Source organism: Protopterus annectens, chromosome 8.part0, assembly GCF_019279795.1.
Source record: "Protopterus annectens isolate FY-2018-M chromosome 8.part0, PAN1.0, whole genome shotgun sequence".
In the NCBI taxonomy this organism is placed as follows: Eukaryota; Metazoa; Chordata; order Ceratodontiformes; family Protopteridae; genus Protopterus; species Protopterus annectens.
Window position 1 is genome coordinate 968,697,184 of NC_056741.1, and position 27,368 is coordinate 968,724,551.

Consider the following 27,368-nt stretch of genomic DNA (forward strand, 5'->3'; position numbering starts at 1 on the left):
GAGAATGTGGTATTATTTTGAAAATGGAAAGTGCTAATGTTGTACATATCCCAAGTGTGATTACTGTGAATAGTAACAGAGGATTTGTTAAATATAGAGGGCAGCCAAAAAAAATTTGTGGAAAAAGTAATCATTTCATTAATGAATGTGATAAAAAGGACATGCTTTTCAGATCATGTAGCCATATGGATAGAGTTACACAAGAAAGAAGGATATATAAGAATAGGTAAATGTGTCACAAGGCTGAATGAAAAAGACTTAAATAAAGAAGATAGGAAAGAGATTAATAAGCTATGGAAGGACTGTATAGGCATGAAAATATTTTATGAAAACTGGACAAGTTAGTGGATACGTTTTAAGGAAAACTATAAAAAGTGTTTTTGGAGTGTCAATTTAAAAAGAGAAGGATAGAGAAAATAAAATATAAGTGATTGAGTCAAGAAGTGTTTAAGGAAGTACTGAAGAATAAGACAGTTTTTATGTAAAAGAAAAAGAAATATATGCTATAAATCGGGAAAAGATTAGAAGATTGTTATATAATCAAGGGTATTGTTTACAAGCTAGAAAAGAGGTGGCACCTTACTTTAATAAATTAATAAAAGAGAATAAAAGAATAATACGGGAATTAAAGAATAATGATGGGTAAAAAATAACACAAGAAGGAATATATGAAGTGATTAAAAAGTATATAGAACATACTTTTGTAAAGAAAGAGGTAAAAGTGACAGAGAAATGTGTACTTAAAAACTAAGCAAAGAAGATAATGAGAATTTGGAGAAAAATATAAATATAAAAGAGTTAAATGAAATATTGAAATATCTCAGTCTGGATACAGCTAAAGGAATGGATGGTATTGTATATCATATGTACAGTGATATGGAAAATTGACACAAAATCTTTTTTGTGAAGGTATTAAATGAATGGTTAAAGATAGGTATGACAGATAAAGAGGTATGTATGGGAATCATGAAATTCATATGGTAAAAAAGAGAGAAAGAAGATATAAAAATTGGAGACCTATAGTACTGAATAATATAGATTTTAAGATATTTATGAGAATAATAACTAAAAGACTAACAAATAAAGTAGAGAAGCTGATTGAGCATACAGTTTTTGGTAGAAAGTGGAAAGGAAGTCTGGATTTATTATGGACAGTAAAAGAAGTAATAGGTGATGTTATAAATAAAAGGTGGAAGCTAAAATCATGGCAGGAGATTTAAGTAAGGCATTTGATAAAATACAGTATGAAGTTTTATTGAATATATTAGGGGCTTATAATATAAGTGAAAGAATATTAAAAGTAATTAAATCCATATATGAGAAAAGTAATGTAAGAATAATATTAAATGGATGGTTAAGTGAGGAAATTAAAATAGATTGTAGAATAAGGCAAGGATGTCCAGCTAGCAGTATTATATTTGCTTTAGTTATGAATGTGATTGTCAATAAAATGAATAGAATACTAAATATGGCAGGTTATAAGAGAACGGTGGAAATATGATTACCAATAATATATACCTATGCAAATGATATAGTGCTAATTACTAAAAACAAATAATGGATAGAAGAGACAATCAGAAAGTTAATTAAATTATTGAAGATACTTGGTTTATGTATAAATAAAAATAAAACTGAAGGTTTTTGGATTTACAGTAAATATAGAAGATATACAGTTCAATGTAGAGGTCATAGATATACTAGGAATAGTATTTGGATCATAAGAAAAAACAATGGGATAAAATCTTGCACGAATTAAGAGACATATATACATTTTAGAAATCACATAAAGTGTCATATAAGAAAAAGCATATTTGATAAATTCTATTCTTTTACGCAAGTTAGTATATGTAGCAAGCATTTATATGATTCCAATTAATTATGAAAAAGAAATAATGTCAATTATATTTTCATTCATATGGGGGTCTAGATTAAATCCAGTTAAAAGGGGGATTTTATATGTAAAAGACGAGTAAGGGGGATTAGGGTTAATTAACCCAATTGTGCATGCGGCTTCATTGAATTTGTATAGGACCTTAGTAAGCTATAGAAAAGAGAATAGGAATTTGACAGAATACATTTTGTAGGCTAACTATAAATGTTTTAAGGAAGAAATGGGGATAGGGAAAAGATGGAAAAGTGATATGAATGAAGATATAAAGGTATATCAAAATAAAATCTTCTTATGGAAATTGAATGTGAACATTGCTGAAAAGAGAGAAGAAAAAGGTAATTGAGTATTATGAAATAATATTATTTCATTTTTCCTTGGAAACATTTAGAGACGAAAAAAATGCTATTAAAATGAAATTTAGGTGGTGTAAGAAAATATATGAATGTAAAAAATTTTTCTGGAGATTATCAATAGGTAAATTATCTGTTAAAGCTAACATGCCTTATAAAAGAAAGCAAGAAAGAATATGTATTCAATGCGGGGAACTTGAAACAAGAGAACATGCATTTCTGAAATATTCTAGAATAAAGAAATTATGGGAAGAAATATGTAAAAACAAAATTCTGAAAGGTTTTGAAAAAGTTGAATACCTAAACATGGACATGTTTGAATACAGGTATTATGGTAACAAAAAACAAAAAGAAATAGAAAAATCTGTTAAAATAATATTTTTTATTCTACAGACATTATGGACCGAGAAACTTAATGAAGTAAAGTTTAATGGAAGATGGATATTATCCAAAATCATAAAGAAAATACATTTTTCGCTTTGAGAAATAGGGTGGGGGGAAGTATTTAATAACATCAAATTGTTTTGTACTGTACAAAGTTATAAATAATTGTAAAAAATGTAAATAATATCTAGTATGTAAATAAAGTGTATAAGTGGTGATTATCAGTAAAGAACCCCTACTGTTTCATCTTTCTGTTTTACATCACAACCACTAGTTGGTTTCAGAGGGCTGCTGTTTAATTTGTTTTGAGAAACCAGTGATGGAGGATACCATGAGGAATAGAGCAGTGCATGTTTTGTTAAAAGTAGATTGAGAGGTTCTGAAACTATTGGAACTCAGGAAATTATTGCAACAGACTGAGCAGGAGTTGGATTAGCAACACGGGATTTTCCTGATTTTCAAGGTGCAAAGTGAACCATTAAATGAAGCTGAAGTAAGCCAGAGTAAACAAACTAATCATGTTATGGAAGCAGAAGAATGATAGTTTCGACAGGAAAAGCAGTGGACTTTGGAGATAATGGGACACAAAACACTGATGTGTGGTTAGTGGAGTAACTAGTTTTAAAGGCACACATCAGCAACAGAATATGAAAAATCTTATGTTGATGCTGTAAGAATAGGAAAGCAAGTAGCTGTGGTAACAGAAATAAGTATACAGCAACAGACTATAAGTGAGCAACTCAGAAATAAGAAGCCTGCGATAAAAATTAAAACAAAAACTTTTTGTTTAAATAAATATGATGTGAACCAAGGGGTAGTAAATGTAATGTCAAAGGGTATTTTTGATTTGATTGTCTTATGTTACAGGACAAAGGACTAGCTGAAGAAAATACTAAAAATAATAGCAAAGAAGATGAGATAGACAATCTTGTGGGAGAAAATGTAGAAGAAGAATATATAATAAATGCAGAAGAATGGAGTTAAATATTGGGAAAAATATGGTTATTTGGGAAGAGAATAGGTATGAACTACTGGGAAGTGAAAGTAATAGGAAATGGTATACTTTGTATAAATGGAGAGACATAAAGGAAATGTTAATAATAGTAAAGAAAAAATAAAAATGATCTTGACAGAAAAAAATTAGGTTAGATCAGTTGTGTGTGATGTAGAGAAGGCATTTGACAAGATAAGTCATGAGATGAAGTGGGGAATTTTGGAAGCATATGGAATAAGTAAAAAAATGGAAGTTATGAAAACTTGCTATGAAAATTACATGAAATAATGGTAAACGATTATATAGGAAAATACATTAGGGTAAGAAGGGGAGATAAGCAGGAGTGTACCATAAATATGTGTATTTTTGTTCTAGCAATTAATGAATTTTTCTAACTTTTATGTCAGAAATGGATTAAATATGTTGGCAGATGGAAAAGAAAATTAAGATAATAGTATGTCTGTCTTAGGCAAATGATTTGGTTATTGTGAGATCCCTCTTTAAAAGGAATCTAGACAACTGGATGGGAAATAGGAAATTCACCCCAGGGATCACCTCTGTAGCCCTGCTCGACAGGGGTACAGGAAAATAACTTTCTTGGGTGGGGAAAACCAGGAAACTTTTTGGCTAGGTGGGGTTTAAGATTGAATAATGCAAAAACTAAGGCATTTGGTGAAATAAAGAAGATGAATGCAATGTATTATAATAATATTATAATAGTAAGAAAATTAATATATTAGGGGCTACATCTGGGGAATATGAAAACATAGTAAATCAGTGGAAAGTGAAACAAAGAAATAAAAAAATAATTGCATGGTGTAAAAGTTTTAATTTATCATATAATAAAAAGGAGTATATGTTAAATACATACATACTGGGGAAACTTGCTTGTGTTTGGGAGTTTGCATGTTTTCGGGGAAAATGGAAAAGGAACTACTAGAAATATTTTTCAGTTTTATATGGGTTTGAGACTAAATCCTACTAAAAGAGGAATATTGTACAATAAAAAGAAGGAGGTTAGGTCTGAATTTTTTTAAGCACTGATGTACCTGTTTGGGATTATTAACAGTATCAAAAAATGGAGAATAAAATGGTAGGAAGACATAAACATATTGATGGAAAGAAAGTTTTATGAGAAATATAAACAGAAATGAAAACAAGTCAAAGGGAAATGAATGAATGAAAAAGAGATTATGAAAAGAAAGGCATGTGTAAATAAGGTAAAGATATGGAAAAAGTATGCAAGATTTTTTCTTATATATCAATGGAGTGATTTATCATATGATGTTAGAAATGCAATAAAGCAAAGAAGGAAAAGTTTTGAAGATTTCTATGAAGCTTGGACTTTTGTGAAGGATTTTGTTAAACAAGTTACAGGTTAATGGACATATTAAAGTATAAAACAATAGAAGAAAGAATGTGCTATAACTGCAAGGTAGAGGAAACTGCAAAACTGTTTTTAGAATGTAAAATAAGTAAGTCTTTTTGGGAAAAGTTTAAAAATGTATATAGTTGGGAAGGTTTCAAGAATATGAATATGGAAATGATATTCTTTGGCAAGTATAAAAATATGAAAAAGGGAGGATGAAGGAAATTGACAAATGGGATAAAATATTATTTGCTACAATCTGTGTATTCTGGAAAAGAAGGTGTCAATGACTATTGTATAGCAAAAATAGAAGGGACAAAGATGTATTTGTAAAAATAAAAACTGGTTGTTGAAAACAAATAAATGAGAATATAAAAAAGCATGTACAAAATGATCTTGTATTACTGATGAAGAAATTGTAAAAAATATGGATATGGGGTTGCAAATATATACAAATAATGAAGAATAATATGTAATGTGGTGTGTGTGTGTGTGTGTGTGTGTGTGTGTGTGTGTGTGTGTGTGTGTGTGTGTGTGTGTGTGTAAATAATACAGCAACCCCTACTCTTTTTTTTTATAACTGTCATACACCTGTGTTACCACTACCTAAGGCAGATGGGTTATTGATTTAATGTCTCACCTGAAGGACCAAACACTCAAGAGTGCAGCACCCCCTTTATGCTTCATTGTATTTCAGTGTTAGAAAATTAATCCAACTACCTGGTGTGGGAAAGAACCCACAATAATGTGATAAAGTATACAATTTGGCTATCTTGAATACTAAAGATAGATGCTTGGGGACTGGGCATCTCTGTCCATATCAGTTTGTACTGATGCATAGTGGGTTGGGGTGGCAAACAGCACTAGAATGACTGGAGGATTTTTTTTGTTTAATAGTAATGGGCATTTAATGGAAGATACACTGAACAGCTATCATGGTCAATGGCGGTCAATTCTGACACTGCTAGATCCTATGCAGGGATGTGGGGGAGCAAGCGCCCATCCTGAAAAACAGCAGGGGTAAGGCAGACAATCTGTCCTGGATGGTGCAACACACACACACACACACACACACACACACACACACACACACACACACACACACACACACACACACACACACTCACACGCACACACGCACACACGCACACACACACACACACACACACACACACACACACACACACACACACACACACACACACACAAACAACCCAGTGGATTGCTGAGTCACCTATCAGTATGTCTTTGATATTAGGAAAGAAACCAGAGTAGCCCATGGAAGCCAAACAGAGAAAGACAGGACACAAAGACTCTGTACAGAAGGAATTCCATGTTGCACTTTAAGATGCTACTGTCTGGAGCACATGCAATTTAGCAGTATATATTAAAGTGGATGAGGGTGGTGTATTATATTTGGTGGGGGGAGTTGCTTGCTCCACTTCCAATCCACAGTCTGCAGAGCAGTTGAGTTGCTAACTATCAATGACTGAGTAACTCAAAAACCTTGTAAAGTGCAAGCCAACCACCAAATTCGTTGATGAAATACACTTTAATGTAGAAGACATATAGAAAAACAACCAATATCCAGTCAAGTGCTTTCATGCATAGATATCAGGACTTCATCAGAACACATAAAATCACTTTTACCCCCATTAAATAGTTTTCCTTACAGTCACACCCACCAATTAAAAAATAAATGAGTCATGATGACATCATTTCAACCACTTAATACAGTATAAGAACCTAAAAAAAACTATAGAATCATAGATTTGTGTTTTAAAATAAAGTATAACAATCATTAATACCAGGGCTCAATGTGGCATTTAAACTGAAGCTTCCAGTACAATTCCATCATCTCCAATTTGTTTTTCCAATTCCCACCACTTATATCATCTTTTACTATTTGAAGTATCCCAAAGCGAAATTCATTACAAATTAAAGAGTGTTTCAAATGTCTCATTCTTCATTCTAATACCATACAAATGTTTATAAATACACTTTCAAAAGGCTCTTTCAGTTTTACCAACATAAAAATATTGGCATCCTACACATAATGCAATGTATACTAGGCCCTTGGACCCACAATTTCCTGAAGCAAGTCTGACCTCGGTAGGGGGGATCACTAACTCAGATGCCTGTTTCTTCAAGAATATATCTACAATATCTACAGGCTCCACATCTCACCGTCCCTTAAAAGTTAAATTGTCAGACACCACTGGGTGCTCAAGTAAATATTTCAAGTTAAAATCCATTCTATACACAAATCTTGGGTTAGTACCCAAGCTTTTGATGAATTCACTGTTACCCTTGAGTATTACCCAGTTTTGTTTTTACATTATGTGCCTCACCTTTCCACTTAGTGCACCATAAGTCAAAACCATAGAATGGATGTAGGACCCGTTGTCCCCGTGGGACTTGTTGTCAACAAGTGGGGTACCCAACAGGGGCACATACCTTGTCTCCCAACCGTTTAAGACCTGCTCACATGTATACAAGACCATATTCCTAGGGTAACCTCTATCAGTAAAAAAACTGAACCACAGTACCCATTGCATTCCTACAGACATCCGGTTCAGAACACTTCCTGGCAATTCTGACCATTTGGCCTTTAAGTATGTTTCTCTTAATGTGTCCAGGATGGCAACTCCCAAAATCCAAATAATCATTGGAAAATGTTGGCTTCCTATATATTTTAGAACAACAACGTTTATTAGACAAATCTTTAATCATGGTCACATCCAAATAATCCACCCTTGTTTCAGAATGTGTGGAAGTAAATTGAAAATAATTGCAAATACTATTGATGTAACCAGAAAACTGTTCTTGCCAACCAGGAGCTTTCCACAAAATAAAGATATCATCCAGGAATCTTAAATAGCAAAACCAATGGTCTTGATAAGGACTCCCCCAAATGTATTTCTTTTTCCAGGAGAATATTACAAGGTTTGCCAACAATGGGGCACAACTACCCCCATTGCAACACTCCGAATTTGCTGAAAAAAATCACCCTCAAAGAAAAAATAATTATTTTTTCAAAATGACTTCCATTACCAATATTGTGAAATTAAGTAAGGAGACTCTTAACATAGTAGTCTCAAGTAAAGCTTCCTGGAAAAGTTCCAAACCTTCTAAATGGGGAATAGAAGTGAAAAGGTCCACTACATTTATGGTGGAAAAACAAGAATCAGTGTAAAATTCTTCCTTAATTCTAGAAAGGAAATCCCAAGAATCCCTTAAAATATGATCAATTCCCTTCGTTAAATTTCTAACTTATCTACAAATATCCCCAAAGGATAGGTGGAACAACTATGGGAAGTCAAAATAAATCTATGGGGGGATTTTCTATGTTCGTATGCACCTTCAGAATAATGAGGATGGTAGGAATGGTAGGATGGTCACTAACCAAAAAGTTGAATATTTCCTCATTAATACCACCCTGGAACAAGGAGTCTTCCACTAGAAGCTGAATTTTTCTGTGAGCGATATTCACCTCATTCCGTGACACAGCCTCATATTTATCTTCACAGTGTAGGGTAGTAAACATTTGGTTGATGTAATCTGTGCTCTCAACAATCACCATCCCTTCCCCTTTATCTGGTTTCATGAACCATAAATTGGAATTAACTCTTAATTCTTTCAATAAACTAGCTTCCTCACATGTAAGATTAAAATACATTTTCTTGTGCGTATGATATAATTCAAAAATCTCTTGGGTGCACACTTGTTCAAAAGTGGCAATGGTGGGGTGCAAAGGGGGATTGAAACAACTCTTTCTTTTAAACAAAATACTATTTTCACTACAAATGTTGTCACCATTTTTAAACATAGTTTTCAAATTCAATTTACCAGTGTATAATTTTAATTCAGCAAGAGTTTTTGTCACGTTCCCCTTGTTAGCAGGTACAGATTTTACACCTTTGTGCATAAGGGAAAATAAATTAACATCCACTTCTAAATTAGTATAATTAAATATGTTAAAACCCTGGTAACTTAACAGTGTACCATCAAAGGTGCTTAATATAGAACTCTCAGTTATGTATGCACCACAATTATCTACCTGTTGTAAGTACCCTTCCACCACCTCTGTCCCTGCCCTTTGTATCTCCACACCCTCTGTCCCAAGTGGAAGTCTAAAAAAGTTTCATTTCCTCTGTTTTTATTTTGATCTTTATCCTGTAGCCTTTCGGACCTCCTAAGGGGTGGTACTCTTGTTCATAGTCTGAAATGTCTTCATCCTCATGAACAGGATTTCTCTCTTTCCCGTTCTGGTCTCGACTGACACTATTTACCCTCTCCCTTCCCCAGTTGTTACTTACTTTATTAACAGTTTCATAAGATTTGGGGAAGGGGTATGCCACTTTGTCCCTGTATTCAACTTCATCCCTATACAGCTTCTTTTGTTTGCGCTTGAAATTCAAAATTGTCTGCTGTTCAACCTTGTCAAAAATACTGTCATATTTACCAGAAAACATTACAAATTGAACATCACTTATTAAAACATGGATAAACAATCCTTGGGGAAACAATTCTTGCTCTTATTGAGTCATTAAAACTGAACTCTAACTAATTAAATGTGTAACTTCATACTTTACTGATTGAATATCATATTTTTTTTTATTTCATACAAGCCTCGTCCCACATCCACTAACAATCCCATAAAACACAATGCCTTCACAAGGCTTTCCAACTTCTGTGTAGCCAATGGAAAGCTTGCATACCCTCCATTGCTCCTTCAAACGCCTCCCCCAACAATAAAAAATCATCCAAATAATGGACCACCACCCATTGCTGCCATATCTAATGTACTGCAGTGCTAAACTTCTCAAAGGTGGCACAGATCCACTGAACACCCATCAGCATGACCTTGTCAAAGTAAAACTTATTCTCAGCTACCATGCCCAACCATGGCCACTCTTCCTCCCATACCGGTAGTAACTGAAAAGTAGATTCAAAATCCATCTTTACCAACATGGATCTGTAAACTCCCAAATGACCTGTGCTGCATTGTCTAATAAAGCATACCTAATTTTTGCATCTTCTACAGAAATTAAATTATTAATAGAGTTCCCTTCAGGATAGGACAAATGGTGAATCAACCAAAATTCAACAGATGACTTCCTAGAGACCAAACCCAACAGTAACATCTTAAACTGTCAAAGGGAGGACAGCCAAATGAGCCCAGTAACCTACCTACACACTGGTCCCTCTCCACAAAATCTTTCAACTCCCTCCCCCACCCCGAACACAAATTCTTTCAGATTGAGGTATCCCCTTTAACTCTCAACTTAAAAGAAAATCCTACAGAAAATCCTGTCATTAATTGTTCCTCAACTTCCAAATCAGGAAATTGCCTGAGCATGTGCCCCAATGTCCGCACCTTAATGGGTGAATGTGTCACCCAGTCTTCCCTTCTACCCCCAAAAAGGCACTTCTCCCCTTTATCCTCTAAAATCATCTTATCCCTGAAAGCCTTGAAATCCCTGGAATGAAGGAGATTATACTCCCACTTCAGTTGGAAATGAGCCCAGATTAACCAAATGCCCTTCCTGACAGCCATACTGAACAGCTAGATATACAACCGCACAATCCAAACAAGTGTGCAAGAACATGCACACAGTCCATGAACAAGGCCAAGCACACCCCAACCACCTCCCCTCTTAGCTTATCCCCTCTGTCAGTGACCACAAAGTTATCCATCGTGGTGGCTAACCAAATGTCACGGTGCCTAACCTCCAAACACAGTAATTGATCCACCCCTTTTCACTTATAGAACCACTGATCATTCCACAATCAGTCATTTCCCATCTGTGCCTCACCAATCATGAGAAAATAAGCCAAAAGTGGTAAAGCCATGGAGTTATCCTTTTCCAGCCAAACCGCCATGTAGTACATGAAACCTAACACCCAATTGTCCCACATTCTTGCTCACAGGTTACCCACTCTCCTCCACCACAGTGCAGCTAATGCCACTTGAAGATCTTTGTTATTCACAGTTTCTGATTCCAACAAGAGTTGCACCCTCTCAACATCAAGTTACTCAAAGATATCTACATGCTCGCCTTTCCATATCTTTCTTTTAACCAATGTCTGTGTGTGAGAGGTCAAAAAGAACCCCCCTTTTACCTGACCCAAGTCCTGCTTAGCAAGCCAATCCCCCAGTAGAATCCCAGATTCCAAACTCACCTCCTGCTGTTGCAACTCAACCCCACCTAAGCACGACCCTAAACTCCCAAATGGCAAACCTAAGCTACTCTCCCCACTCAACACATCCCTCTGGACCTGCCCCCACCCCCACTAAACATCTCTCGATCGTCCACTGTGTTTACAATTTCCCTGGTTTGCTGAAGTGGCTCCGCATCTCCCCCTACCCTGAGCTAGTCCCAAACTGCACCAAGTCAGACGTGTCTGCCTGAACCCCCAACAGAGAATCATTACCTGCAACTTAATCATGCAAAGCTCCAGTGGTCACAAAATCCACTGTGGCACTATCCAAAGACTGCCATACCTGTATCCCCAGGCCACTGACCTGCTCTTTAGTACCTGCCCTCACGTCTTCCTTATGGACATACCGGGTTCCTGAACTTCAAAAGACTCTACTCATTGGCAGCTCATAAAACAGCTCTTCTGCTTGCAATACAATGGCCGCCCATCTTTGCCTCTAACTCTGCATTCCAGCCATCTGCCAAGAGAAAGAAAACAGTAAGAACTTGCATACTGGTAAAAAAAAACATAACCTCCCCAGCAGCCTAATCAACAACCAGAAATCAGAATCAAACCCAGTGTGCTGCAGCTGTAAGATTATGGCATTATGCTGACCCTACCTCCTAGACTTCTGCACTCCCCCCAGCTCATTTAATTCCCCCCCATCTACCTTCTAAGTCTACCCCTCATGCATTGCACTTTTCTGTATGTCCTTCCTTTTTTTTTTTAAATTCCTGTCATCTCCTTGCTCCCCTCGTTGCTGATGTTTTTTTCTTACCACGTTACATAACTAAAACTCCTTCACCATACCTCCCAACCTCTTAGTGCAAGAAATCTGTTAAAATACTAAGTTACCAGTTGGCAGACTGCTACACGCTTAGGCAATAACAAAAATCAAACCTTGTACCTTGCATGCATAAGGTAATGATCTTAGCCATTATGCCAAACCCTCTGCATGAGAGCAGCTAAATAATGACGGTAAAAAGGTCCGATTTCAAATATTGCTTTTATAAACTTAGCGAGTTGCTAGAATAACAGGTTTTGTGTTAGCATACATCTTCTGAAGGAAAAGAAGTCAAAACTGAGCTGCATGCTGTTACTTCCTGCCATCTGTCCCCTTGGGCTGCCATTCATATTACAGACTGATGGCCTGGGTCTATTTTCTCTTGCAGTCTTTATAAAATGCAAGCCCTGTACCTTGTGTCCATGAGATAATCACCTTAGTCATTATACCAACTCCCAACCCAAAACTCAAGAGAACGTCTCAAAGGAAAACATGCCAGACATGTGTTGGGGGTAACTGTACTAGTCCTTTATGTAGGTGTCTCTTCTTGTACAGAAAAACACATAATATTTTATGTTACATGATGAGATGTATTTATTTATTTATTCTGAGGTAAAATTTGGCCAGCCTGCTAACATCTAACAGGTAAAAACTATGGCCCATCCTGCCGAGACATGGACAGAGAGTCCGTACATCAAAAGTAATCCCCTCCTTCCCCCATAATGGTTAATGCCACACCTTGCATGCACAGTGAGCAACCATTATTCATGGGTGTTTTGCAGCCATGGAAAACACTCTAACCATCACTTGTGGCTTAGAAAGCTATAAGTCACCATACCACAGCAACCAATGAACCACCCAAAGGGGAAAATCACCCCAAACAACCACCCTGCCCAAACCAACACCAGGAAGTGCAACCAGGACTCACCACCAACTCCCACCACAATCAAACCAGGAGGGAAGCTATTTCAGTCCTACTTCTACACAAGTAGTGACTGTACAATAAAACAAACCAAGAAAGAAATTATCTAACAGTACAATACAAATAAATAATGAACCTTTCACAGAGTTCCCAATGACAAAAAATGGACTACAAAGCCACAGAAACCCAGTTAAAGCAAACCCCTTCATAACAACCTGGCCAACTAAATGTCATCAGACCCAGCAAGCAGCCACATCCCATTATCTATCACAATTCTATCCCTCCTTGAAGCCCCCATCTATAAAACCCACAGAAAAGAAAAAAAAAAACATTACCCACCTCCTCTGTGCAGCTACTATTGACCTAAGGTCTACCTGTCCACCGAAGTACCTACTAATTATCTTAGATGTAAGCCTGCAATATAGCAAGTTCACACCTAAGTCTGACCTCCCAACTCAGCTACACTCACATAAAAATCCCTTTGCCCCTCCTTACACTTACCTCACTTCCTCTACAACATTCATCCATCCAAACTTAACTCTTCCTTACTCACTACTTCACCTAAACTCTTTTACTTCCCACTCAGCCTTAACTTCTTCCCCACCAAACCTTGAGCTTCACTTTGTCCACCTTTCCTCTAACCAACTAACCACTTAAAGTGTCTCTAGACAAGCTGGTTTGTTCCCAAACTGCATTTTTAAACTTAAAATGTTGCTGGAAGACTTTAATTTTCTTATGTTATATCCACTTTATCCTAAATATATGATTCAAGTCTACCTGTCAATATTACAATGTCTATTCAAAATTCAAACTGAATTCCATTCATATTACATAAACTGAATGTGTGTTGAACCTGTGCCCTTTAACAAGTATGTAATGTCAATTTCTGGCATTTTGATATTTATATATATATATATATATATATATATATATATATATATATATATTTTTTTTTTTTTTTTTAAATAAAAGCCACAAAACCACCACAAGTAGGAGAAACAGAAAGAAAATACTAAAAACAAATCCAATATTCAGTTTCTCCAGCATGGCTCATATTCATGAACAAAGGCATAAACAATCATTAAAATTGACCAAAGATTTTAATAAAAATAGGTAAAAACAGCAATGTAAAGCTTGTCAAAGGATAAGCGCTTTCAGATATAACAAATTACCTTTCTTCAGATCCATTAAAGAAAGTTCACAAATGGATATAAATAACTTAGACTGTCCAATCAGCACTTAAGATCAAGGAAACACCTTCCTCTAAAATAGCCAATCAGCGTTTGTTTTTCAGCCAGTGCCCCTTTAATGCCAGTTTCAAAGGCAAACAAGTATTTAATCCGGGGTGTGTGTCCACTTGTAAGCATCCAATCCACTGCATTTCAGCCTATTTTATACGTAAAGTTATATCACCTTCTCTCGTGTTTTCTTAAACAACCTCTAAAGCCGAAAACATAAAACTATGAGAGGCATTCCACAATATATGCTTATATAGAGGATTTTTCAAGTCCTTGAGCTTTATATCATTTACGTGCTTGGAGATTCTTTCTTTTAGTTGTCAATTTGTTTTGTCCACATAGTACGACATTTTTCGTCGTACAATTAGCATAAATCCATAGACAGTAACATTTTCCAGTCTTAGGATCTTGAAAGTAATTTGACTGATTGCCTATTTTAGAGGAAGATGTTTCCTTGATCTTAAGTGCTAAATGGACAATCTGTAAGTTATATGTGTCTATTTGTGAACTTTCTTTAATAGATCTGAAGAAGGATAATTTGTTATATCCGAAAGAGCTTATCCTTTGACAAGCTTTACATTGTTATTTTTACCTATTTTTATTAAAGTCTTTGGTTAATTTTAATGACTTTTTATGCTTTTGTTCATGGATACAAGCCATGCTGGAGGAACTGAATACTGGATTTGTTTATATATATATATATATATATATATATATATATATATATATATATATATATATATATATATATGGGTCCCCTTCAGTCAATCGAATGTTTGCAAGTTCGAACCACATATGTTCGAACTTGTAAAAGTTCGATCGGACTGAATGGAGATCTCAATACAGAGTGGAAAGGGAAGATTTCCCATTTCCGCAATGTAGTATGATCTCGGAGTTGGTCTATTTAAGTAAGGGGGTGCAGGGGGCATAGCCTCCCTGCTATAGAAGTTTAGTTTTGTGTTTTTTTGTTTTATCTGTTTTATTTCAGTGTTTGAACTTTTACAAGTTTGAACATATGTTCTTGGCCATATGTGGTATGAACTTGTTAAAGTTCAATCTACTGAAGTAGATATATATATATATATATATATATATATATATATATATATATATATATATATATATATATATATATATATATATATATATGAAAAACACTCTTTTGATACAAAAGTTAATCCCAGGAATGTTACTAAGTGATGATTTTATATTGTGCTTATAAGTTTAGTGCTATATAATGATAACTTGTTCTATACAACTCTGTATAGACACTGCATTCATGTGGTTCTCTTATTAGTATATTTCCTGCTAACCTAGTTTCACTTTACATTCATCAATTATTTTACCATTTCTCTATTCTTATACTTTCCCATAATCTCTTGCTGTGACTCACTGTGGTCCTTTCTCCATCTCTTTTTATAATAATTATTACCTTTATTGCCTCTATATAATATGGCAGTTTTTCTGTTTTATTTAATTTCAGAGTCTGGGGTCACTACATTTGACCCAGATACTGCTGACGCTCTGCCACAAGGGCTGACTTCCAAACTTTTTAGCTGAGAATTTTGTCTTTGCACAATGTAAGCAAATTTAACTTGAAGGACCTTGTTGTGTATTAACATCATCTAGTCAAACACATGCCTGCCTGTGCTAGAAATTAGTTTTTTTAACATCCCTCCCGACAGAGTTGTCCTTGCACTTTAAGGACCACTTACTAAGTTGGCCACTGCCTTTTCTCTTGACCAGTAGATTAAACTGTATATGCCAGTTACTTAGTCTTCCTGGCTGACAGGTTTTTTCATTCAGGACACGGAAGAAAGCCTGTTCTACCTGGTACCTGACTGTTAAATGCTTTATATTGCCTATAAACTGATTGATTATTCTCTGTTATACTTTGACCTGAGGGTCTCCTTACTCTCCTTTCTTCACTCACTTCCTTACTTCTATGAATCTCTCTCCCCTGGCTTTCTCTTTCAGTATACCATAAGCCTACTTTTCTCTCACTTCATATTGCAATTCCTGTTTGTTTATAGTAACACACCTTTAATTTCTCTATAAATGAGCTAAAATTTCCCTAACTGTTAAATCATTGTCATATAACTTGTATCTACTTTTACCAAATATTTTTATATTACGTCTAATTTGGTATCGTTATTTAAAATGTATTTGTTTTTTTGTATTATTTTTAAAGACTGTAAAATTATTATTCTTAAAATATTTTGTAATACTTTGAAGCTTTTCTTCCTGGGCCTCCACTGAAAATGGGCTCCTACTCAGTCAGACTTTTGCTGTAGTCAAATGCCAATAAATAAATAAATAAAATGCAACTAATATAGACACTTTTAATGCCAGAAGTAATAAAGTGTATATAGTGACTAGTTGCCTATGTTTATTTTTATACTGTAACAGATCTCTTAGCAACTATAATGGCAATTTTTAGTGCATTCATATGTTGCGGTTTATAACATTTCTGTAAGACTTTCTTTCTCATGTCCATTCCATTATCAGATAAACAATGTGCAAATATGCCTTTGAATCCTCAATGAAATGAAAGTGTGGTACATTTTAATAGCATAACTGGGGTGACAACTGTAAACTGATGACTGCAATTCTCATTGCTCAGCTTAACATATAAGAAGTAGCAACTACACTTACCAGGTGGATTAGTTTGGCTTCTGAAAAATTATTAGTGTGTTTGTGAAAAATGACTGTAATTTTTTGCCTATTCCATTAATATTTGGACATTAAACATATTATAAAGCCAGGCACTACTTTCCCTCCATACCAGCAACAATAATCAAAGAACTTTTTCTGCATGTCTATTTCATCAAAAAAATTCTCTATCATAAACATACTTATCATTTACAGTGCAATGGGGAGCCAGAGTTTCTTCCAGCAAATAATAGCAGTACACTCGCACATGCACACAAATTCATCCCCCCCCCACACACACACAAATGTCCGTGTAGATGTAATTTGGCCTATTGTTCATTTATTTACTGACATGTCACTGGGACATGAGAGAAAATACTGCCCTGGAAAAAACCCATGTGAACACAGAGAGCTGAATCACTGGAAGTGGTACAAGTTTCCTGGTGGGAGGAAGAAAAGGAAGTGGAAGGGAGTTTGTTTGGGGTCCAGTTTTGTCAGAGACTTGTCAGAGCTGCATGGGGGTACTAGGGGTTAGGGCACCTAATAAAATCCTAATGCTTTCCTAGATATCATCTCTTGCTATAAGTGAATAAGTGGGTTGCATGGTCAGTAGTTGTGCTTATGGTCAGCAGGCACAGGGATTGAAAAGCAAACAGACACACACACACACACACACACACACACACACACACACACACACACACACACACACACACACACACACACACACAGTTTCCTACAGAGAAATTGAGTTAATATGTCCTATAGGAAAAGTGATGTCCCATTGATTTCTACCATCTTTGGTAACATTTGGAATAAGCTCCTCTTGAGATGAATTTTACCAAAAAATTTTTTTTTTTTTTTTGTTTATTGACTGGGTTCATCTCACTAAGCTAGTGTTTTCTTTACAGGGGAGACCCAAGCTGATATTTTTACTGATAGGAGAAATTTGGCCATGGTATCAGGGAATTTCCTCTACTTGTCATTTTTGTGAGTGTGAACCATTTTGGAGGAGCACTTCCTGTTACCGTTCCAGGCACAGAGGCAGCCTAGAGAAACAAGGAGGCAGATGGAGAGAGAAGGAGAAGATGGAGTAGTGAAAGAAATGAAGAAAAAAGCAAATACTGAGACCAGAGAATGGGTGCAGGATTATGAGGATTAAAAAAAAAACTGTTGGATGGAGATGAGTCAGCAAATGATAGATGAATTATTACAACCCTCCAGCTGGGAGGGTTACAGGATGATTTACTGAAAGAAATGGTGGTGAAGAGTGAGTCAGAAAATGAAAATGTTTCCTGTGGGGGCATTATGGAGAAAACACAAAAGGAGTATACACAGACAATCCTGAAGAACACTGGTGAGATGGAAAAGAAAACACATGCAGAGAAAGTAAAAGAAGGGAAAATTGGAGTAGCAGAAAATAAAGCAGAAGAAAATGAAAAATGGAAGTACGTGGTAAGGAATCAAAGTAAAGAAGACAAAGAAATGGACAGGTATGAAGTGTGGGACAATTTAATAGCTCCTTTGGGTATAAAAGCATGAGATAAGAGCAATTACTCTTATTAGCAAGGAGACATTTTGTGACATTATATCTGAGACTGTTTTTCAATGGAAAATTTTCTTGGAGAATATGGAAAATGAAAGACTATAACCCATGAAATCTTTATGTGATAAAAGTATTTAACAGGAAACAAAAAAGAAGATTCATGTACAATTTCAAACACAGGTAAAAAGACAGACTTTGAAAGAACATTTGGAAGCTTTATGTAAAGTACTGGACACTGCAAAAATGTATGATAAAGGGGTTTATGGACTGGTATCTGGAATTATAATGTTGTGTTAAAAGTAGCAAGAGAAAAATTACACATATACCAAGCATGATAAATGTGCAGGGGGAATAGGGGTGTTATAAAATACTGGGGACAACCCAAACATGTTTTGTTTTTTTTTGTGGAAAAGAAAGACATTTGATATGTAACTATGACAAAAGAAAAGGTCATGCGGTTGACTTTTCAGATGACTTCTGAAGACAAATACCAAGTTAGGGGAGCCAAGTACTGAAATACTTTCCAAGACAAGGACTACTACCCTAGTTGACAGTGCCTGGTATCCTGTCCTTCTCACCATCACTGACTGCTGAAGGGAAGAACATCACAGCATATGATGAAAAGGTTGAATATGAGCTCTATGGACCTTTTCCAGATTTGGCTGATTAAGTGACTTGCTCAGAGTCACACAGTTAGGCAATGGAGGTTGAATTAATCAAATTCTGGACCACTGGATTACAGGAAACACCTCATTAACAGCTCCTTAATCCTCTGTGCCAACTGCCAGGCAATAACCATGATCATAATATCACAGAGTATTCAGACATGTTTGAATACCATATAACCCATTTTCACTGAGATTTACTCGTGCAACCACCTAGTGTATCATTTTCTCAAAAGTGGCTGTTCCTGCTTCTTTTGGTTTTGGAAATAACAGAATGCAGTTTGTGCCATTTTTCTGATAACTGAGGAGTATCCATGCATCTTATTATTTAGATGTACATGCTTGAGGAATCCTAACTTACATGTTTTTTTTTCTAATTACATGTGCTTGTTTGCAGGGTAGAAATTTATATTCCACCTTTCTAATACTTGAATTTGTTTTCTGTCTTTAGCAGTGTCCAGAAATGAATATGGCAGCTGTAGCTATTTATTTTTAAAGGTAAAGCTGCCCTAATATTCCTGTATGTAATGCCAGATTTACAACAGGCAGGCTGATTACACTATCCAATCAGCCTGCATGTTTTCAACATAAACTGCCATTCTTTAAATAATGCCTACTTCAAACTGTTTTCTTGTTGTTTACTGTATTGAAGTGGTCTCCCTGGGAATCCACTAAAAATTGGGCCTCCCAAGTGGATATTCCCAGTGCAATAAGTAAATAAATAAAGTGAAAAAGATTTCAAAGGTATATAAAATCATTGCTGATATGCAAAATCAGCAAGCATATTCATGGTCTTTCACAGTGCAAAACCAAAAGCTGGGTATATGCAGCACATACAGTTTTATAGGTAGTAAAAAAGAATGCTCACCTAAATATTAAATCACTAATATAGCATTAAAAAGACAAGCACTCTTCTAGACATTTTAATGTAAGGGCTAAACTACTCTTTTGATGTCACATAAATGTTAGACTATTTGTACAAAAAAGAAAAATGAGTGTTGTTTCTGTCAATAAAATGTACCACTGTTTTACTATTTTTTTTCCTGTAGATGGTGGCGCTTCATAGCAAAACGAGTCACAAATAACTACTGAAGATATCTGATGATGTTATATTCTAAGGTTCAGAAAGGGTCATGGTGTCTGCCAAAACTTCATTCTCCAGTAACTGACATGTATAACCTCAACTTTCTGAGCAATAGTCATCACTTTTCTGCCTACAAAGCTATATGGTATGTAACCACGTACTATGTGAGGTTTAAGTACTGATGCATCTAACTTTGACAAAAAAAATGTTTGCAAGAAACATAGTTTTCAACAAATGTTGCTTTTATAGCATCAAAACTACAACTGTAATGTTAAATCAAAATATGATGCTGCTAATGTGAAGTGAAATAAATATATAATATGAAGCAAATAAAGTGCCATTAATTCTTTAACTGGTCAGGCAGATTTACTCAACAAAATAGCTCTAGATGTTATGCAACAGACAATGAGGTCATAAAGGCTAATCTTTGCAAGTGTCTACCTAGAATAAGTAACGCTGAAAGCATAAATCATGTATCGTCAAGCAGGAAATCCATTAGTTACAATAAAAATAATCAATTGTGACTTGTACTGAAGCACAGACATTGCAATATGCTAGAAAGATAATATTCTTCAGGCAAGAGAAGAGCTCTTCATAATGTTGATTAACACTCTGACTCAAAGAACAGACAAGCAAATTAATGATTTGAGAAAGAAAAAACTGTTTTCCAGGCTAGAGGCGTGTTACCCAGCTCTGAGACTAACCTTTTTCTCTGTATTTTCTTGTTGCCTGCCAGGTGAAATGAGAAGACAATGATAACAAGAAGAGCAGGATCTAGAAACCTCCACCTAGCTGTGTACTCCATTACTCTGATCACCGGCTGCCCCACCAACCTCCTTGCCTTTTATGCATTTTACCAGAAGCTCAGAGGGAAAGCAAATCCCAGCATCATCTTCCTCATCAACCTGACAGTTTCAGATCTAGCGTTTCTGGCGTTCCTCCCTTTCAAGCTTGTAGATGCCTCATTTGAAGAATGGAAACTCCCTGCATTTCTTTGTCCACTGAGTGGATTCTTCTACTACAGTACAATCTACTGCAGTACCTTGTTTCTGACTGCTGTAAGTGTAGAGAGGTACCTTGGGGTTGCCTTTCCCATCCAGTACAAAATGTACAGGAAACCTGTTTATGCAGTGACGGTCAGCATTTTCCTATGGATCTGTGCATTTGCACACAGCAGTATTGTTTACGTGACAGAATATCATAGGGGTGAGAATTCCAGCAACTTTGTTGTCTGCTATGACAACTTCACAGATGAACAGCTGGAGATTCTTCTGCCATTCCGACTGGAACTAGGTATTGTGTTATACTGCATCCCATCTCTTATCACCTGCTTCTGTTATGGCAGCTTCATTAAAATCTTAATCTCTACTGAAAACATTGGAAAAGAGAAGAAACACAGAGCCATTGGACTTGTTCTGGCGACACTAACAGTCTTCATTGTTTGTTTCACACCTTACAATGTCTCTCATATTGTTGGATTCATCCAGAAGAGCAGTCCAACATGGAGATCTGAGGCTTTGCTGCTGAGTACATTTAATGCCAGTTTGGACCCCATCATTTTTTACTTTTCTTCATCTGCTGTGCAGAAATCCATTAAGCGCTGTCTGCATGGGATAGCTAGTGTATTGTGTGCTAGGAGACCTCTGCAAATGCTCTCAAAGCTACTCAGCAAGAGAAGGGACATAATAACCAATCAGAGTGCTAACAACAGTCAGATGCAATGTTCAAGGTTATGAAAAAATAGAGTGTGTGACTAACACTTATCCAAGGACTTCAAGAGGCCATCCATTAGGCATGTAACATTTTCTCTGGTGATTTTTTCTGAACACTGCTTGAAACCACTAGGAGATGGCTTACCTTTCTGAACCATAGGCATCCTTATAACACTACATCTACTAATGTACAAGAGGCAGTAGCTCAACCAATGTACTGAACACTTTTAGTCAGTAAGGACTTGACTGTAGGACTTTGTTAATCATGTCTGCCATTTTGTAGCTTGGACTAACACACTGGATGCTCATCACAATATTAAAATAGCACAATGTCTCAGTGTGATGAGATTTTCACTATAGTATTGAACTGCTATGAATGATCCTTTCAGTGTTGTTATGCATTATCAATAAGCCATAAATGGCTGATGGTTACTGAGGATTTACCTACACCTCAGGAAGTCTTATGTAGTTTTAATCACCCACAATTCACATCCTGAAATGGGTTATTGTAATTACCTTAGAGACATATTTCTTAAAATGCATTTTATGAATGATGTTTTAAGCTGTGTAGCTATTATGTGATATATTTAGGTGCTGAACAAGTCCTGACCAAATGACTTAAAGGATTTCACAATCCCATTATATAAAATGATTCATCTTTACATTATAGAAATTCTAGGACTAAAAGATTACAGAACTATATAAAATGTGTTTGAGAATCAAGGAAAGCATTGCAATGACACAGAACCAGTGCTGGATGACAATCCCTATAAATGACTGTACTAAAAGTATTGGTTGTACATATCTATGAGCATGAGACTAAAAGCAAAGCATTTATGGCCTGGATGAATGCAGCTCAGATGGTTATTACTACTGGTTTTGTCTGAAGACCTTATGAGAACATGTGTAATCAGAATGACAAAATGTTACCAGTTTTTAGTACTTTCAGAAGAAATTTGATCATTGATATGTAACTTCTCTCCATTGGTTATTAACTTTTTATGAAAAAACTGGAAAGGAGTTTAGGACCAAAAGCAACATGACAATTGTAGGTCAATTCTAATCATGCCAAACTATATTAACTGTTTTTTGTCTTGAAAGCATATTCCAGACCTCAAGTAGGATGGACACTTTCTTTTGATTGCAGTTATTTATTTATTACAAATAATGATGCACTAAATGACACTTTCAAAATAACGTACAATTTACTAATGCAACAGGGTATTTATAAAGCTGTTACGTGTTCTCAACCCTTATACAATGCATCATCATTGATTTTTACCATATACCTATAAATAAAATAAAATACAAAAATAGTTTAAAAGCTGTATGGAAAAGGGACTTGGCATTATACATCACAGATGCAGCTGCTCTTATAAAGTTTCAGCTATAGCATGTTACTTGAAATATTCTGCATATTGACATATCAATGGGAAAACTACATTGGACAAAGCTACTTTTATCAGCAGCTTCACAGTAACTACTATTTTACTACATACATTTTCTCCTAGTGTACTAAAACATATGCTATTTTATTGGAAGTTAGGTTGCTTACTAGCATTTATGCTATGTGACACTTATGTACTATACTGGGTATTGTGTAATATACTTTAGTATGCTTGCTTCAGAGTCCAGACTTTTGGTATTACTTTTTCATTGTATATAGTCACTATCAAAGCACAACATCAGGACCAAATATGGTCAAAACAGTAATTATGTTTTAAGCTAAAATGTAAAATATTTCATTTAACAAAATAAATAATAAATGACAAATGTAAAACAATGATAGTCTTTCACATCCATTAAGATTGTTCTAGCATTAACACTATATTATTCTCACAGAGGTTCTTTGTTCATAATGCAATTATAATTGTTTACTAGGCATGACTGTATAAATACAGCATCTTACAATAAACTTAGGGTTAATACTTAATTTATTTTACAACATCATTGATATAAACCATACAGCCTTTGCATCACTTGGTTGTACTCAGTGGGATCCCACTCATTACTGTCCATTTATCAGCCATGAACAGATAACACATTTATTTCTGGATGACCTATGTGGAAGTTTTTGTATAAGAAGCACATACAATTCAACAAACTAGATAAAGCTCTGAGCTGTTACTGACTTGCTGCCTGTGCCTGTGGTATGCAGTCTAAATCCTTCCATTTTCATTTGACTTCTGGGCAACACTGAACAAGTCACTTAACCAGACAATGCTCCTGCCTTGCCCCTTAAAAGGGATAATGTGTCGAAATGACTTACCTGAGCAACAAACAGGTAAAATAAGTAAATAAAATGAATTGTATAAAATGTCATATTATGTGGTGTAAATACTCATATTTAAAATTGAATGCATTAATTAACTTTTATATTTAGAGTGTAGATGCGTTGCAATACAAGTTAACTTGTGGCATACTAACATTAAGGTTTATAGCCATTAACTTTGACTAAGCAGAAATACAGAACACAGATAGTATTGTCTCCACAGTTCTTTTAATCTTGTACAGTAAGATGCTAACAGTGCAATGTGTTAGGAAGATTCATGTCAAATTTCAAATGCTGCCTCTTTTTTACATACTTGGATTATCCAGGGTAGCTCGTTTTACTGTACTGTGTAAGCCATGGTGGTAAGCTGAAGCAAACCATAAGGTATCGTCTCAGATGGTATGCTTTTCTCAAGAACCTGTTCAACTAAGTAGCAGTTGATTTCCTCTCAGACCTGCTGCTATGAACCTCACTCCTTTTCCACAAATAGGGCAAATTTGTCTTTGCTGGGCTTTTCAAAGCCCTCTTTTTATATGACAATCAACAAATCATCAAATAAATCAGCTCCTATTAAAACAGCCAGGTAACTATGTGGTCTGAAAGCAGTAGGCTCTACTTAACAAAACACTTAGTGCACTTAAATATAATGCCCTATATACAAGTGATTCTTTACATCACTGTTATAAACGCTATTTGCACCACAAGCATAATATTTTATATAAGTAGATCTTTTAAACAGTTCTTTACAATCTTTTTTAAAGCAAACTATGAGAGTCAAAATTATTATTTCTTTGTGGACAAACATTATGGAAAATTGCCACAATATTCTGTATTAAAAATTAAAATCAGTAAATTCATCACAGCAGAGCAGTGTCTTGCTTTTATAAGCCTCCCATAATTTAGTTTTATCAAGGAAACATTTAATATCTGAGTTTTAGTCTGCCTCATATATTTTATTACAATAGACTATGCCTTTGCTATACTAAGAATAAGCCTTTTTAACCTTCCATTCTCAAATCAATGCCTTTTGGGAAAAGGCAGTATGGATTTGTATGCATATACCATAGTATTAGCTTTCTACAGATCTGGCTGTGGATTTCACTTTTTATAAAAGCCATGTAATTCTGTTAGCAGACAGCCACTGAATTTCATTACTCACCTTTTTACTTTCATGTTTATTGTCTATACTGTTACTTCTGGCCTTGTTTTACTTTCACACTCGCTTATGGTATGAACACATTTCTTCCTCTCTCACTTTGTTACAGTCCTCGTTTACATTATGACTTTCCCCTAACATATTCAATATTTATGATCATCTATGCAGTCACTATATGTGTCATATGCCCATATTTTATCTCTCAACTGTGCTCTTTGTATTTTGAAGGAACTTTTACAAACCCTGACAAAATGGTTTAAATTGCCTCATATTTCTCCTTGGTTCTTCTGTGTGGGAATGCACCATCATAGTTCCTGCACACTGATACATTACTCTTTCTTGTTTTCTGCAATCACTGTGGGTAGTAAAGCCAAAGGAGGTGGAGTTTCAATATATATTAAAGACATACACACCTCTAGGCTGGTCAGACAGTATGATGCACAGGAGACACTCCAGGTGCAGTTAACCATTGACAAGACCCCTATACCATTTCACACAGAGCTGACCAAAACTCTGATCTGTGATATATAACAATAAGTATCCTGTTTCTTTTTTTTTTTTTTTCTTATTTTTACTAGTCATTGCTTATTCTAGATATTTATGGCACTTTTTATTGTCTGCTGCATACTTTTTGCTGTATTTTATAGCTATAAACTAATCTGCACAGTTGTACTAAAATTGTCTGCCTCACAGGGCCTGATAAATAAGGTTTTTACTATCACACTGTTTGTAAATCTTTTCTAGCTAGTTTCACTGTGTGTAAGTTATTAACTGGAAATTTTCTCCATTTGTTAAACATTTGTTTGTTTGTTCTGATTTCCTGCCAAGGAGTGTATCATATAACTGCTTTGTTTGCAGTTAAAAGCATTCTCTAGAATCTCCTTGCTCCGTTATTTGTTTAAAACTTTCATTTAGTGGCTCACTGCTGTTTTTCTGTAGTGTTTTCTGCCTAAAATATTGTAGGTAGTAGCTGTAGCATTGTCCATATTCAGGATTGTGTTTCTGAGCCTAGTTGTTTGTTTGCAGAGGTTGTGTGTTCTAAGCACATTTTCTAGGCCATCTTGGTTTAGCAAAAGGCATTTTTCCATTTCAGTGGGAGTGTAGTGTTTATGGTCATTGGCTGATTTAGGTTGCTTGGTCTATGGCTTGGAGTAAGCACCTCATTGGTTCTTTCGAGCTTTTTTTTAAAGTTATTTCAGGTTTCAATCTTCTGTTACTTAAGAAGTTACCTTGTGAGTGTTTCTGCCATTTCACACAGAGCTAAATGGAGGAGGGGCACTGACCAACGATCTGTGATATATAACAATAAGTATCCTGTTGTTTTTGCTTATTTTTACTAGTCATTGCTTATTCTAGATATTTGTAGCACTTTTTATTGTCTGCTGCATACATTTTACTTTATTTTGTAGCTATAAACTAATCTGCATGGTTGTACTAAAATTGTCTGCCTCACAGGGCCTGATAAATAAGATTTTTACTGTCACACTGTTTATAACTCTTTTCTAGCTAGTTTCACTGTGTGTAAAGTATTAACTGGAAATTTTCTCCATTTGTTAAACATCTGTTTGTTCTGATTTCCTACTAAGGAGTGCATCATTTAACTGATTTAGTTCCCCACCCTCCCTTCCTATTGGTATCTTGTTGTTATTGAAACAGCCATACACAAACTAAGAAGAAAAAAAGCAAGCAACCGGTATGCCAACCACAAACTGTTTATTGAATTGAGCACTTTCATCAGGTGTTCACCCCAGGACTTCTTCAGAATAAAAACAGCTGTAACCAACTTCCGTTTAAATAAGCAACCAGTCAAGTCACATGTATGAACAGTGCTAGAGTATTGGTTAAAAAACAAGAGGCAAAACGTCATAAACTGAATAACAAATACATATAAAGCCTATTTTGAAAACTTTAAAAATCAAAATTGATCAACCCTAATCAAACAATGTTTAAAATCTGTCAACATATGTAGACTAAAAATTGAAAAATATTGTCAACATTATACTATATGTGAAATTCAGACTTTAATTTTAAATAACTTGAAATCAACACTGTTTCATTTAAACCAGGTTTGTTTGTAGCATTGCTTCTGAGCTGCCAGAGTAGTTCTTTGTATTCAAGAAATAACTCCATTGGCCCGCCCCTACT

At 35.3% G+C, this 27,368-nt stretch overlaps 1 protein-coding gene across 1 annotated transcript in view; it reads left to right on the top strand.

Annotated features, from left to right (window-relative positions):
* The window catches only part of LOC122809186 (free fatty acid receptor 2-like), a 57,893-nt gene extending 34,315 nt beyond the window's left edge, over window positions 1-23,578 (top strand). Inside the window, exons 2-3 of the mRNA XM_044080490.1 lie at window positions 20,049-20,228; window positions 20,820-23,578. Coding sequence (XP_043936425.1) covers window positions 20,836-21,819 — 984 coding nt within the window. The 5' untranslated portion in view covers window positions 20,049-20,228; window positions 20,820-20,835 and the 3' untranslated portion in view covers window positions 21,820-23,578. The remainder of the gene's footprint in view (window positions 1-20,048; window positions 20,229-20,819) is intronic.
* The last annotated feature ends 3,790 nt before the right edge of the window (window positions 23,579-27,368 follow it).